Source organism: Oncorhynchus mykiss, chromosome 4, assembly GCF_057628025.1.
Source record: "Oncorhynchus mykiss isolate SJ-2025 chromosome 4, ASM5762802v1, whole genome shotgun sequence".
NCBI classification, from domain to species: Eukaryota; Metazoa; Chordata; class Actinopteri; order Salmoniformes; family Salmonidae; genus Oncorhynchus; species Oncorhynchus mykiss.
In genome coordinates, this window is record NC_143025.1 from 12,374,773 (window position 1) to 12,387,002 (window position 12,230).

General features: G+C 43.9%; 1 protein-coding gene across 3 annotated transcripts in view; it reads right to left on the reverse strand.

Moving 5' to 3' along the window:
• LOC110521302 (MOB kinase activator 2) overlaps window positions 1-12,230 on the reverse strand; it is a 110,150-nt gene that overhangs the window by 50,274 nt on the left and 47,646 nt on the right. Inside the window, exon 1 of one of the 3 annotated variants that reach the window (XM_021598771.3) lies at window positions 6,407-7,249. The exons of 1 other annotated variant lie outside the window; for it this stretch is intronic. In XM_021598771.3, coding sequence (XP_021454446.2) covers window positions 6,407-6,444 — 38 coding nt within the window. In that variant the 5' untranslated portion in view covers window positions 6,445-7,249. Of the gene's footprint in view, window positions 1-2,264; window positions 2,811-6,406; window positions 7,250-12,230 lie in introns of those variants that run through there. One more of the 3 variants, XM_021598772.3, reaches the window with a different exon arrangement.

The following is a 12,230-nucleotide window of genomic DNA, read 5'->3' on the forward strand; positions in this document are numbered from 1 at the left end:
GGACCTTGTCCATGTGAGTGTTTCCAAAACCAACACTCATCAATCAAACCCACGACAACACCAAACCCCCTGAGTGGCTGACAGAGGTGCCAAGGTAGACAGGAAGTAGTGCCAGAAATAGAACTGATCGGTCACCCAATTAGGCGTCAGCACAGGAGCCAAGTCCCGCCTCAGGACTGGTGATAATTGCCCTGTAAAGAAAAACTACAGTTTCTGGAACTGGGCTGTGCTTTCACAAAGCTACTGTGTGTGTTTTACCTATAGACGTATGCACACAGTCATGTGTTTGGACACACATGTGAACAGAAATACAAAGGGCAGGCTGTTCTTCACGCTAGCTAGGTGGAGGGAGCGAATGTAAACAGAGTTCTGAATGGCACAGAGGGTCTGATGGTCTAATCCGATTCAGGTTTACAAGTGTGAGTGTGTTAGGTCTGGGCGGTATACCGTATTTGACTATATACCGGTATTGATGCACGGACCGGTTTAGGTTTTGACGTTACCTTGTATAACGGCATTTCAATGTTTGGTTTGTTAAATGTGTTACCCTCTCTGCCGCGTGAAATAATTTACTTTTTTTTATATAGTTTACTCCATTCTCTACTTGAGTCCCCTGTCTCCCACTCTTTCCACATGCACCAAGCCCCGCCACTCAACGAAAGCAGTTGTCGTCTAACCACGAGTCACAACAACCATCTGTAATGACAATCTGCATGGTCAATGCTGCTGGTTTTGGGACAACGATTAAATATAAATCTATGAGCGTAATAGAATTCCTGTTTGCAAACTGCTAGTTTTTCCTTTTCATAGCAAGTTGTGGATAAAATAAATAGTTTTAGCCAATAATGCTAATCGCTAGTTAACCGGCTTGCCAGCTAGCTAGCTAAATGTACTTAGAGCAAATGTAGCTAGCTAGCTAATACAGCCTGATAGCAGTGCTGGTGTAGATCAGCATGTTTGTGCAACTATATATTTTAAATCAAAGTGGAATAAGCAAAGCATGAATATTTTAGCTACGTCAAAGCTACAGTAAGAGAAAACATGTAATGTAACATTAATTAGGGTCCACTGGGAAACATTGACCAAAACTTTGGTTCCTACCTTGTCACAATAACTCCTGTCAAACACATATTCAAAGTGCCCACTTTATTCCATCTTTTGGTTGAAGTTTCATTGAACAGTATACAACATTCAGAATGGACAAAGCCCCATTAGAAACACTTAGAATGTATGTGGTGCCACCCTAGGGTCAAGTATATGTATAACTTTAATTATTTAAAAAACTCAAATACGAAAAATATAGTGATATGATATTATGGCAATATCGTTCAGCCCTAGTGTGCGTGTGTTTGAGACTGTTTGGTCCTCACCATTAAACCCTCCATAATGAGCTGATGTTTATATATATAGCCGTAGTGCAGCTAAAGCGAGTTCTACAACTACATAAGGAGGGGGGGCTCTTCCACCCAGTCTGGCTGATCTAACTCACTCATCTGGTAGCATGATGCTAGGTCGACAACACCCTCTGAACCATCAAGAGCAGGTAGGAGTAGTGTAAAGTTGCTTCTAGACGCTGCTACAAGGTCTGTTGTATGTTCTCCCGAGTGGTTCAGGTTGTGATTTAGAGAAGCTGAGCTGATACCAGATCTGTGTCCAAAACTGAACGTGGCCCAGGTATGCTATGCTTACTAAGCTAGCTAACATGGCTCAAGTAACCATGCTAACTAAGCAAGAAAAGTAAACAACTTTTCCCCTCCCAAAACTAGGACCCCTTTAACTGTATGAGAAGGTCAAAGTCTAGCTAGCAGACTACCTCACTACTCTGCTGTACCAAACAGAAAGGTCTTGGGAAGGATCACAGTGACTGTGTGTACAAACAAACAGACGGAGACCATCCGACCGGCCAGCAGGGCAGTGGACGGGAGGTTGGGCTGGCTACATGCCATTCCTCCTCACTCAAGGAGGCTAAATCACTACATGGCTCTGGATCTGTACCATTCTGCCACAATTAGCTTGCTCCCTTCTCCTCGGTCTTACTAAAGCCAAATCTGTGACGCTACATTGTCTCCTTCAAACCACACCGCAGAATCAGAAACAAAGCTACAGAGAAGTTTCAGCCACAGAGGGGCAGGGAGAGGGAGTACAGCACCAACATTAAAACAAACAGTTACATCAACACAACCAGGAATAACAACCAACAGCGAGAGAGAGCCATATAGAAAGTGAGAGATAAAGGGGTGAGCAGAGCAAGAGTAGCTAATTACCTATAGAAGAAGCAGTCACAGCAGACCAGGACCCCCATCCAGCTGGTATTAGAGACAGTGGCAGGTCTGTGAGGGTCCCACCCAGGTCTTTCACTCTTCCCTCACTCCTTCTACAGGTGAAGGGGGGGCTCTATCCGAGCACACAGCTCCAGAATAGCACCTCCCGTTTTCTCTCTCTCTCACACACCGCGGTAACTGGCTGCTCACGAACTGCGTCCACACACACACACACACACACACACACACACACTCTTAGCGGTCCAATCAGCAAACAGGCCACCACTGATGAATGTCCACAGCACGTTACAGACAACCTCTCACAGCAACTTGGAGCCCGTTCAAAGTGTCTTCCTCTCTCTTTCTCGCTAGAACTACTGCTGCCTGCCTCATTCCTTCCCTCTCCATCCCTCGCTCCCCCTTTCTCTGGCTGGCTCCCACTTGAAAGGAGGGAAGATTAGCTTGGCAAACAGACTCGGATAAACAAACTGCTGACGGCTGGGTAGGACAGGGTGGACTGCTGCAGAGAGAGGCACACAGGAAGGCTCTGGGCTCTAGCAAAAATCTCTGCCATCTGTATATCCCAAACAAGGAGTAAACAAACTTGACCACACACGCCCAAAACAAATTGGCTGATTTGAGATTGGCTGGTTATTGAGTGTTTCACCTCTGTTAGCTGGCCCATAATCTGTACTGAAAAACAGAACCTGCAAACCAAGCCTGCCTGTTGAAACTGGGAGATGGTGCCAGGTGTTGCAAAAGAAAAGCTAATGGCAAATGAACAGAGGGACCAGAACAACTTGGACACACACGTTCACCTGTCATTCTTCCACATAGGGTGGATTAGAATATGCTAGGCTCTGGTCCATGGCCCGTGATGTGAACAGGTAAAAGTGTTGAGGAAGGAGCGCCCTTCTCAAATGGAACAGTAATCTGTGCTGCTCAGTCATGTTGTCAACAAGGCAGCACCTGTATCGTCCAGAAATAAACATCTCTTTTCCAAAAAATATGTTACAATTTTCATTATTTTCATTGAAAAGGCAGATAAAGCATTATCAAAAGTGATCACTTCTGCATGTGAAAATACAGAATCCCACTCATTCCTCCACAAACTTAATTATGTCACTTTTGCTTTGAGCCGACTTTGACATGGGCTTGGAAACACACCCAATTAACTTTCACCTGGTGCAAAACCTGGGCCAGATGAATCTAATCCCCTCATTGATGCATAGACAGAAAGTGGGAGTGGCTAGAACACACCCCCAAGATCGCAGCCAATCACAGAAGAGCTCTGTGACAGTCAGTGCAGGCATACAAGATGAAGGACACTCCACTTCTCCCTCCTCCTCTAGCTCACCCTTTCCTTCTTTCACTCTCAATATTTCTCTGACTTTTTCCATCTCTCTCTGGACTGCAGTGCCCCATTAGGTGAGTGTGAGTGTGTAAAGCGAGACAAAGAGATTCACTTTCATAAGGCCATATTGGTTTAGAAGTAGCCTGGAGTTGTGTTGTGATTTAGTTACCAACTCGTTAAAAGGCCCAACGACAAGGTGACACTAATCTTTTCCTGACAAACACACGACCCAAGCAAGTCTTAAGGTGTCCACATGCTTTCCAGATGAAACAGTTTGTTCCTGTTGGACTTCGGTAAGGTTTTTTTCCGGCTGTTCGGGCACATATTCTTCTCGAGTCAAGCCGAAGTCAGTAGCCGAAGTCTATGCCCCCTCGTCTGCGATTGTTCAACAGTAGGGATTCTTCAATGAAGTGCCTGTTGTCATTCAACGAGAAACGACTCATCCTTATGCACAACACTTCCCCACCCTTCCCTCCTCTGTGTTCCTCTTCCTCCTCTCTGTTCTGTTCTTTATCAGATGAAAGATGGGAGAGGTGCCGCAGTAGCACAGCAAAGCACTTTAACAGCCAATGATGTCATATCCCTCCCCCCTCTCTTCATCCCTAGCTGCCTGTCACCAAGGGCCTCTGCTGCTACTCCCTCGCTTTGAATTACACCTACCTTCACACGCAAACACACACTACCTGATTGAGGGAAACAATGTGCCCAAACACCCACCTTTCCGTTCTCTTTCCTTCCCTCTCTCACTCCCTCTCACACACACCCCTTGATTGAGGAGGCAGGGATTGGTCAACAGTAGGGATTCTTAAATGAAGTGTTGTAATGCAACGAGAAACAAAATCGGGAACACGCTATTTTTTTAAATTAAGAAATACTGCACCAAACATGTAAAATTGCGTGATTAAGATCTCCCTGGCAAAAACGTTGCAATTAATGACAGATTTGAGGTATCTTAGATTAACTGACTATTTTGAGGAAGTGTACACTGGCTACGGCGTCTCAAAATGGACAAACAGTACTACTGCAGCTTTTCTCATTTTTCAAGGTAAGGTCTTAAGGGAGTATGTGAGCACACTCGTTCAGCTAGCCGAACTGAAGCATTCTCTCCTCTGGGTCTGTGTGATACAGTTTGTGTGAGTAGTGGAAGGGCCTGTGGCTGATAACAAGGCCAGTGGGTATAGGGTGCCAGAGGGAGATGGAAGGAAACTGCCATTACATCAACACTAATTTTCAACAATTAAAACTGAGGGCATGCGTGTGTATAAAACATGTGTGTGTGTGTGTGTGTGGTATGCTTGTTAAACAACAGAGAGAGAGAGAGTGTGTGTGTGTGTCAAAACACCCCCAAAAAAGACAAGGAACTGGGCATAAGTTACAAGGGCCGGATTTAAGAATTTAAATTGCAGAAAGTTTGCCTGGTTTAGCGATGAGGAAGACAAAGCACATATTCATTAAACGTGTGAGTTGAAGATATACATAATGAGGGAGAGAATGAATTACTTCCCAGGGAGAGGAGAGAGAACTTGTGGGCTGGGGTTCTCATGGCCCTACTAGGCAGTGGGCAATCATGTCAACTGAAAGTGGGTGAGGAGACACCACACACCACACCACAGGGGAGATATTTCAGTGGATATTTTTGTAATGAAGGGGGGAGAGGTGGAGAGGAGGGGGGGGGAGAGGTGGAGAGGAGGGGGGGGGAGAGGTGGAGAGGAGGGGGGGGAGAGGTGGAGAGGTGGAGAGGAGGGGGGGAAGAGGTGGAGAGGAGGGGGGGAAGAGGTGGAGAGGAGGGGGGGGAAGAGGTGGAGAGGAGGGGGGGAAGAGGTGGAGAGGAGGGGGGGGAAGAGGTGGAGAGGAGGGGGGGGAAGAGGTGGAGAGGAGGGGGGGGGGAAGAGGTGGAGAGGAGGGGGGGGAAGAGGTGGAGAGGAGGGGGGGAGAGGTGGAGAGGAGGGGGGGGGTGTAGAGGAGGGGGGGGGGTGGAGAGGAGGGGGGGGGGTGGAGAGGAGGGGGGGGTGGAGAGGAGGGGGGGGGGGTGTAGAGGAGGGGGGGGGTGGAGAGGAGGGGGGGGGGTGGTGGAGAGGAGGGGGGAGGTGGAGAGGAGGGGGGAGGTGGAGAGGAGGGGGGGAGAGGGGGAGGTGGAGAGGAGGGGGGAAGGGAGAGAGAAACAAGTAATAAATTCTTGCTTTGGCAATGTAAACATGTTTTCCATGCCAATAAAGCCCTTTGAATTTAATTGAATTGAGAAAGTAATGGGGGGGGGGGGGGGACCACCCCTAAAGCCTGATATTCAGGTTTACACACAGCTCAAACTGCGCGCCACCCAATACACGTCGGCATCACAATGGCAAGGGTCTGGGGCCAGAAAATTAGTTTAAGATTGACATCATCAAACCATTATTCGAACGTCAACCACGTCAAGTCTGCCGTCCACGAACCCTCAAATGTTTTAAACGCGTATTTTCATTGGCGTGGCAACCGATGCAATAGATACATAGTCGTTGTTTTAACCATGATCAGTGAGTTTTCAGTGAAACGGGTTGTGAGTCAGAGCAACTACTTCCATCAGCTGCATCCATACAGCGTGCGTATCATAACCAAGTTTCAATTCAACAATAGAAATGCTCGAAGAGTCACAATCACGACACAAGCAACTGATCATACCGACGACATTAAAGTCACACAATAAACATTGATCAACTGCGTCTGGAAAACTTTACAATGCACTGTTTACGTATATATGTGTCGAATATAGAAAGAAGCCTAACTCGAGTAGTGAATGGATGAAGTAACTTACCTATTCAATGTATAGGAGCCGTTCCGTTTAAACCTCATGCCGGACGATAGGAATCGGATAAAGAAATCCAGAATTGATTACGTTCAGCTTTCGATGCACCTGAAAACGCCCGTGCCTTTGACGGATGTAGACGAGAACAATAAAAACGGAGTTGTCTGTCGTGCAGACCTCTCTTCCTTTTACCCTATATCTCTCGATTCTTCCTTCCAAACCTCCGCCCTCTGTTCGGTTCCCCCAGCTTCCGCTAGGCAGGGTTTACAAGTCGGGGGGCAAGGATGTCAAAACAAAGTGCTTAGATGAAACAAAAGAACGATAGCTCGTCATTCAGATCGCTACAATTACAGCAGTGAGGATGTCGGAACATAATCCGAGCAACGATACCTAGTGTTCCTTTAGATATGATGCCCCTACTTCGCGTACTCAGTAGCCCGTTTAAGTAAATCAGACACTTTCTCAGACACGTCACTGACTTAAAATAACTTTACAGCTTTTCGATTGTAGTACAATCTACTAAAGCTATATCAATATCTAAAATTACCCGCATGATTTGTATATTCCCTACTTCTACCACCGAATATAGACTCCTTTGTCAATCAATGCACACTCAGAAATACATCACCATCTGCTTTCCAGTCATGAAAAAATATTCATAGTGCCTATTATTCATCCTTGCCCGACAGATCCACGGATACAGAGGGCGCAAGCAACATTTCATGTTTCAAGTGCGTTTTATATCTTGCAGGCTATATTTTCCTCTTGTATGCTATAGGGAGAGGACAGAACACAGACTCCAAGCGAACACTTGTCAGCGTGTGGACTGTGAGACAGATTGAAGCTAAGAATAGACTAAGGAGCCATTAAAGCCTGCTAAATCCACAGCTTCAAGTGTGTGTGTGAGAGAGAGGGAGTCGGATTCCAGACCTAAGAACATAAGGTAATAGACCTACAGGTCCCTATGAGCAGTACTTGATAGCTAAAATAGTCATTGCTCCATCTTGCCCACTGGTAAACTAGCACCATCCATAACATTTCGGAGCTAAGACGTGTGTGGAGCAGAGGGGGCTGGTGGGAAGAGCTATAGGAGGACACGCTCATTGTAATGGCTAGAGTAGAATTAATGGAATGGAGTCAAACATGTGGTTTCCCTATATTCAACGTGTTTGATACCGTTCCATTCATTACGTTCCAGCCATTAATGAGCCCGTCCCCCTATAGCTCCTCCCACCAGCCTCCTCTTGTGCAGAGTAAGGACTTGGCCCAGTCTTCAGACTGAGCACGTGCTCAGTGAAATGAGGTGACAGTAATCACTAATCAGGGCTGCGCCTGACAACAACAAAAAAAATATTTTGGTTGACCAAAAAGCTTCTGTTCTTTATATTTGCTACTGCTCGGCTAAAGAAAAAACCTTGGTCGAGCAACGGCCTATTGACCAAACAATCAACTGATTGGGCTCAGCCCTAGTAATCATATTACCTTGACATAGAAGGGACAATGAATGACATACAATGGGGCAAAAAAGTATTTAGTCAGCCACCAATTGTGCAAGTTCTCCCACTTAAAAAGATGAGAGGCCTGTAATTTTCATCATAGGTACACTTCAACTATGACAGACAAAATGTGAGAGAAAAATATCCAGAAATCACATTATAGGATTTTTTATGAATTTATTTGCAAATTATGGTGGAAAATAAGTATTTGGTCACCTACAAACAAGCAAGATTTCTGGCTCTCACAGACCTGTAACTTCTTCGTTAAGAGGCTCCTCTGTCCTCCACTCGTTACCTGTATTAATGGCACCTGTTTGAACTTGTTATCAGTATAAAAGACACCTGTCCACAACCTCAAACAGTCACACTCCAAACTCCACTATGGCCAAGACCAACGAGCTGTCAAAGGACACCAGAAACAAAATTGTACACCTGCACCAGGCTGGGAAGACTGAATCTGCAATAGGTAAGCAGCTTGGTTTGAAGAAATCAACTGTGGGAGCAATTATTAGGAAATGGAAGACATACAAGACCACTGATAATCTCCCTCGATCTGGGGCTCCACGCAAGATCTCACACCGTGGGGTCAAAATGATCACAAGAACGGTGAGCAAAAATCCCAGAAACACACGGGGGGACCTAGTGAATGACCTGCAGAGAGCTGGGACCAAAGTAACAAAGCCTACCATCAGCAAGGGCATTGAAGATGAAACGTGGCTGGGTCTTTCAGCATGACAATGATCCCAAACACACCGCCCGGGCAACGAAGGAGTGGCTTCGTAAGAAGCATTTCAAGGTCCTGGAGTGGCCTAGCCAGTCTCCAGATCTCAACCCCATAGAAAATCTTTGGAGGGAGTTGAAAGTCTGTGTTGCCCAGCAACAGCCCCAAAACATCACTGCTCTAGAGGAGATCTGCATGGAGGAATGGGCCAAAATACCAGCAACAGTGTGTGAAAACCTTGTGAAGACTTACAGAAAACATTTGACCTCTGTCATTGCCAACAAAGGGTATATAACAAAGTATTGCGATGAACTTTTGTTATTGACCAAATACTTATTTTTCCACCATCATTTTCAAATTCATTAAAAATCCTACAATGTGATTTCTCCATCATTGCTATAATGGATTCACACACACAGAACTGATGTCCTCTCTCATTACAGATTGCTGTCATCTTGCCGTTCTCCTGTTTAAACTCATTGAGCTGATTCTGAGAACTACAAACTGTTCTTCAGGTCCTGGACCTCTCTGGTCAGGTCGTCCATTATTTTATTAGTGGACTCCACCAGTATTTGGACACAACACTTATAGCTATTATATTGTTGTTGTAAAAAGTGCTTGTATAACTATTTTTGTTTGTTTTAAAATATCCTAGAGAGAGACACCACCGTTCTCATGGTACTCCTGCCGGCTTTGGTCTTTGTCATGGTAACAACGTAGGTTACGCTGTTACTCCTCGCAATTCCAGACAGGGCAGGTCGCAGGGAAGATTGGAAACAACAAACAGCAGGGAGAGTTAAAGAGGTTACAACAGATCATGTCATACATTTTAAATTGGTAGGAAGTAGAGGTTGACCGATTATGATTTTTCAACGCCGATACCGATTATTGGAGGACCAAAAAAAGCCGATACCGATTAATCGGCAGATCTCTATTTATTTATTTGTAATAATGACAATTACAACAATACTGAATGAACACTTATTTTAACTTAATATAATACATCAATAAAAATCAATAATGAAACATGTTCAATTTGGTTTCAATAATACAAAAACAAAGTGTTGGAGAAGTAAAAGTGCAATATGTGCCATGTAAAAAAGCTAACGTTTGAGTTCCTTGCTCAGAACATGAGAACATATGAAAGTTGGAGGTTCAACTAGCTTTAAGCACCAACTGTCAGAGCAGCTCACAGATTACTGCACCTGTACATAGCCCACCTATAATTTAGCCCAAACTACCTCTTTCCCTACTGTATTTATTTTGCTCCTTTGCACCCCATTATTTTTATTTCTACTTTGCACATTCTTCCACTGCAAATCTACCATTCCAGTGTTTTACTTGCTACAGTGCCTTGCGAAAGTATTCAGCCCCCTTGAACTTTGCGAACTTTTGCCACATTTCAGGCTTCAAACATAAAGATATAAAACTGTATTTTTTTGTGAAGAATCAACAACAAGTGGGACACAATCATGAAGTGGAACGACATTTATTGGATATTTCAAACTTTTTTAACAAATCAAAAACTGAAAAATTGGGCGTGCAAAATTATTCAGCCCCTTTACTTTCAGTGCAGCAAACTCTCTCCAGAAGTTCAGTGAGGATCTCTGAATGATCCAATGTTGACCTAAATGACTAATGATGATAAATACAATCCACCTGTGTGTAATCAAGTCTCCGTATAAATGCACCTGCACTGTGATAGTCTCAGAGGTCCGTTAAAAGCGCAGAGAGCATCATGAAGAACAAGGAACACACCAGGCAGGTCCGAGATACTGTTGTGAAGAAGTTTAAAGCCGGATTTGGATACAAAAAGATTTCCCAAGCTTTAAACATCCCAAGGAGCACTGTGCAAGCAATAATATTGAAATGGAAGGAGTATCAGACCACTGCAAATCTACCAAGACCTGGCCGTCCCTCTAAACTTTCAGCTCACACAAGGAGAAGACTGATCAGAGATGCAGCCAAGAGGCCCATGATCCCTCTGGATGAACTGCAGAGATCTACAGCTGAGGTGGGAGACTCTGTCCATAGGACAACAATCAGTCGTATATTGCACAAATCTGGCCTTTATGGAAGAGTGGCAAGAAGAAAGCCATTTCTTATTAAAGATATCCATAAAAAGTGTTGTTTAAAGTTTGACACAAGCCACCTGGGAGACACACCAAACATGTGGAAGAAGGTGCTCTGGTCAGATGAAACCAAAATTTAACTTTTTGGCAACAATGCAAAACGTTATGTTTTATGTAAAAGCAACACACCATCCCCACTGTCAAACATGGTGGTGGCAGCATCATGGTTTGGGCCTGCTTTTCTTCAGCAGGGACAGGGAAGATGGTTAAAATTGATGGGAAGATGGATGGAGCCAAATACAGGACCATTCTGGAAGAAGACCTGAGACTGGGACGGAGATTTGTCTTCCAACAAGACAATGATCCAAAACATAAAAGCAAAATCTACAATGGAATGGTTCAAAAATAAACATATCCAGGTGTTAGAATGGCCAAGTCAAAGTCCAGACCTGAATCCAATCGAGAATCTGTGGAAAGAACTGAAAACTACTGTTCACAAATGCTCTCCATCCAACCTCACTGAGCTCGAGCTGTTTTGCAAGGAGGAATGGGAAAAAAATGTCAGTCTCTCGATGTGCAAAACTGATAGAGACATACCCCAAGCGACTTACAGCTGTACTCGCAGCAAAAGGTGGCGCTACAAAGTATTTACTTAAGGGGGCTGAATAATATTGCACGCCCAATTTTTCAGTTTTTGATTTGTTAAAAAAGTTTGAAATATCCAATAAATGTCATTCCACTTCATGATTGTGTCCCACTTGTTGTTGATTCTTCACAAAAAAAATACAGTTTCATATCTTTATGTTTGAAGCCTGAAATGTGGCAAAAGGTCACAAAGTTCAAGGGGGCCGAATACTTTCGCAAGGCACTGTATATTGTATTTACTTTGCCACCATGGCCTTTTTTTGCCTTTACCTCCCTTATCTCACCTCATTTGCTCACATCATATATAGACTTGTTTAGACTTATATAGACTTGTTTCTACGGTATTATTGACTGTATGTTTGTTTTACTCCATGTGTAACTCTGTGTCGTTGTATGTGTTGAACTGCTTTGCTTTATCTTGGCCAGGTCGCAATTGTAAATTAGTACTTGTTCTCAACTTGCCTACCTGGTTAAATAAAGGTGAAATAAATAAAATACATTTAAAAAACAACGTAGGTTACGCTGTTACTCCTCCCAATTCCAGACAGGGCAGGTGCCGATACCGATTAATCGACAGATCTCTATTTATTTATTTGTAATAATGACAATTACAACAATACTGAATGAACACTTATTTTAACTTAATATAATACATCAATAAAAATCAATTTAGCCTCAAATAAATAATGAAACATGTTCAATTTGGTTTAAATAATGCAAAAACAAAGTGTTGGAGAAGTAAAAGTGCAATAAGTGCCGTGTAAAAAAGCTACCGTTTAAGTTCCTTGCTCAGAACATGAGAACATATGAAAGTTGGTGGTTCCTTTTAACATGAGACTTCAATATTCCAAGGTAAGAGGTTTTAGATGTAGTTAATATAGTATTTATAGGACTATGTA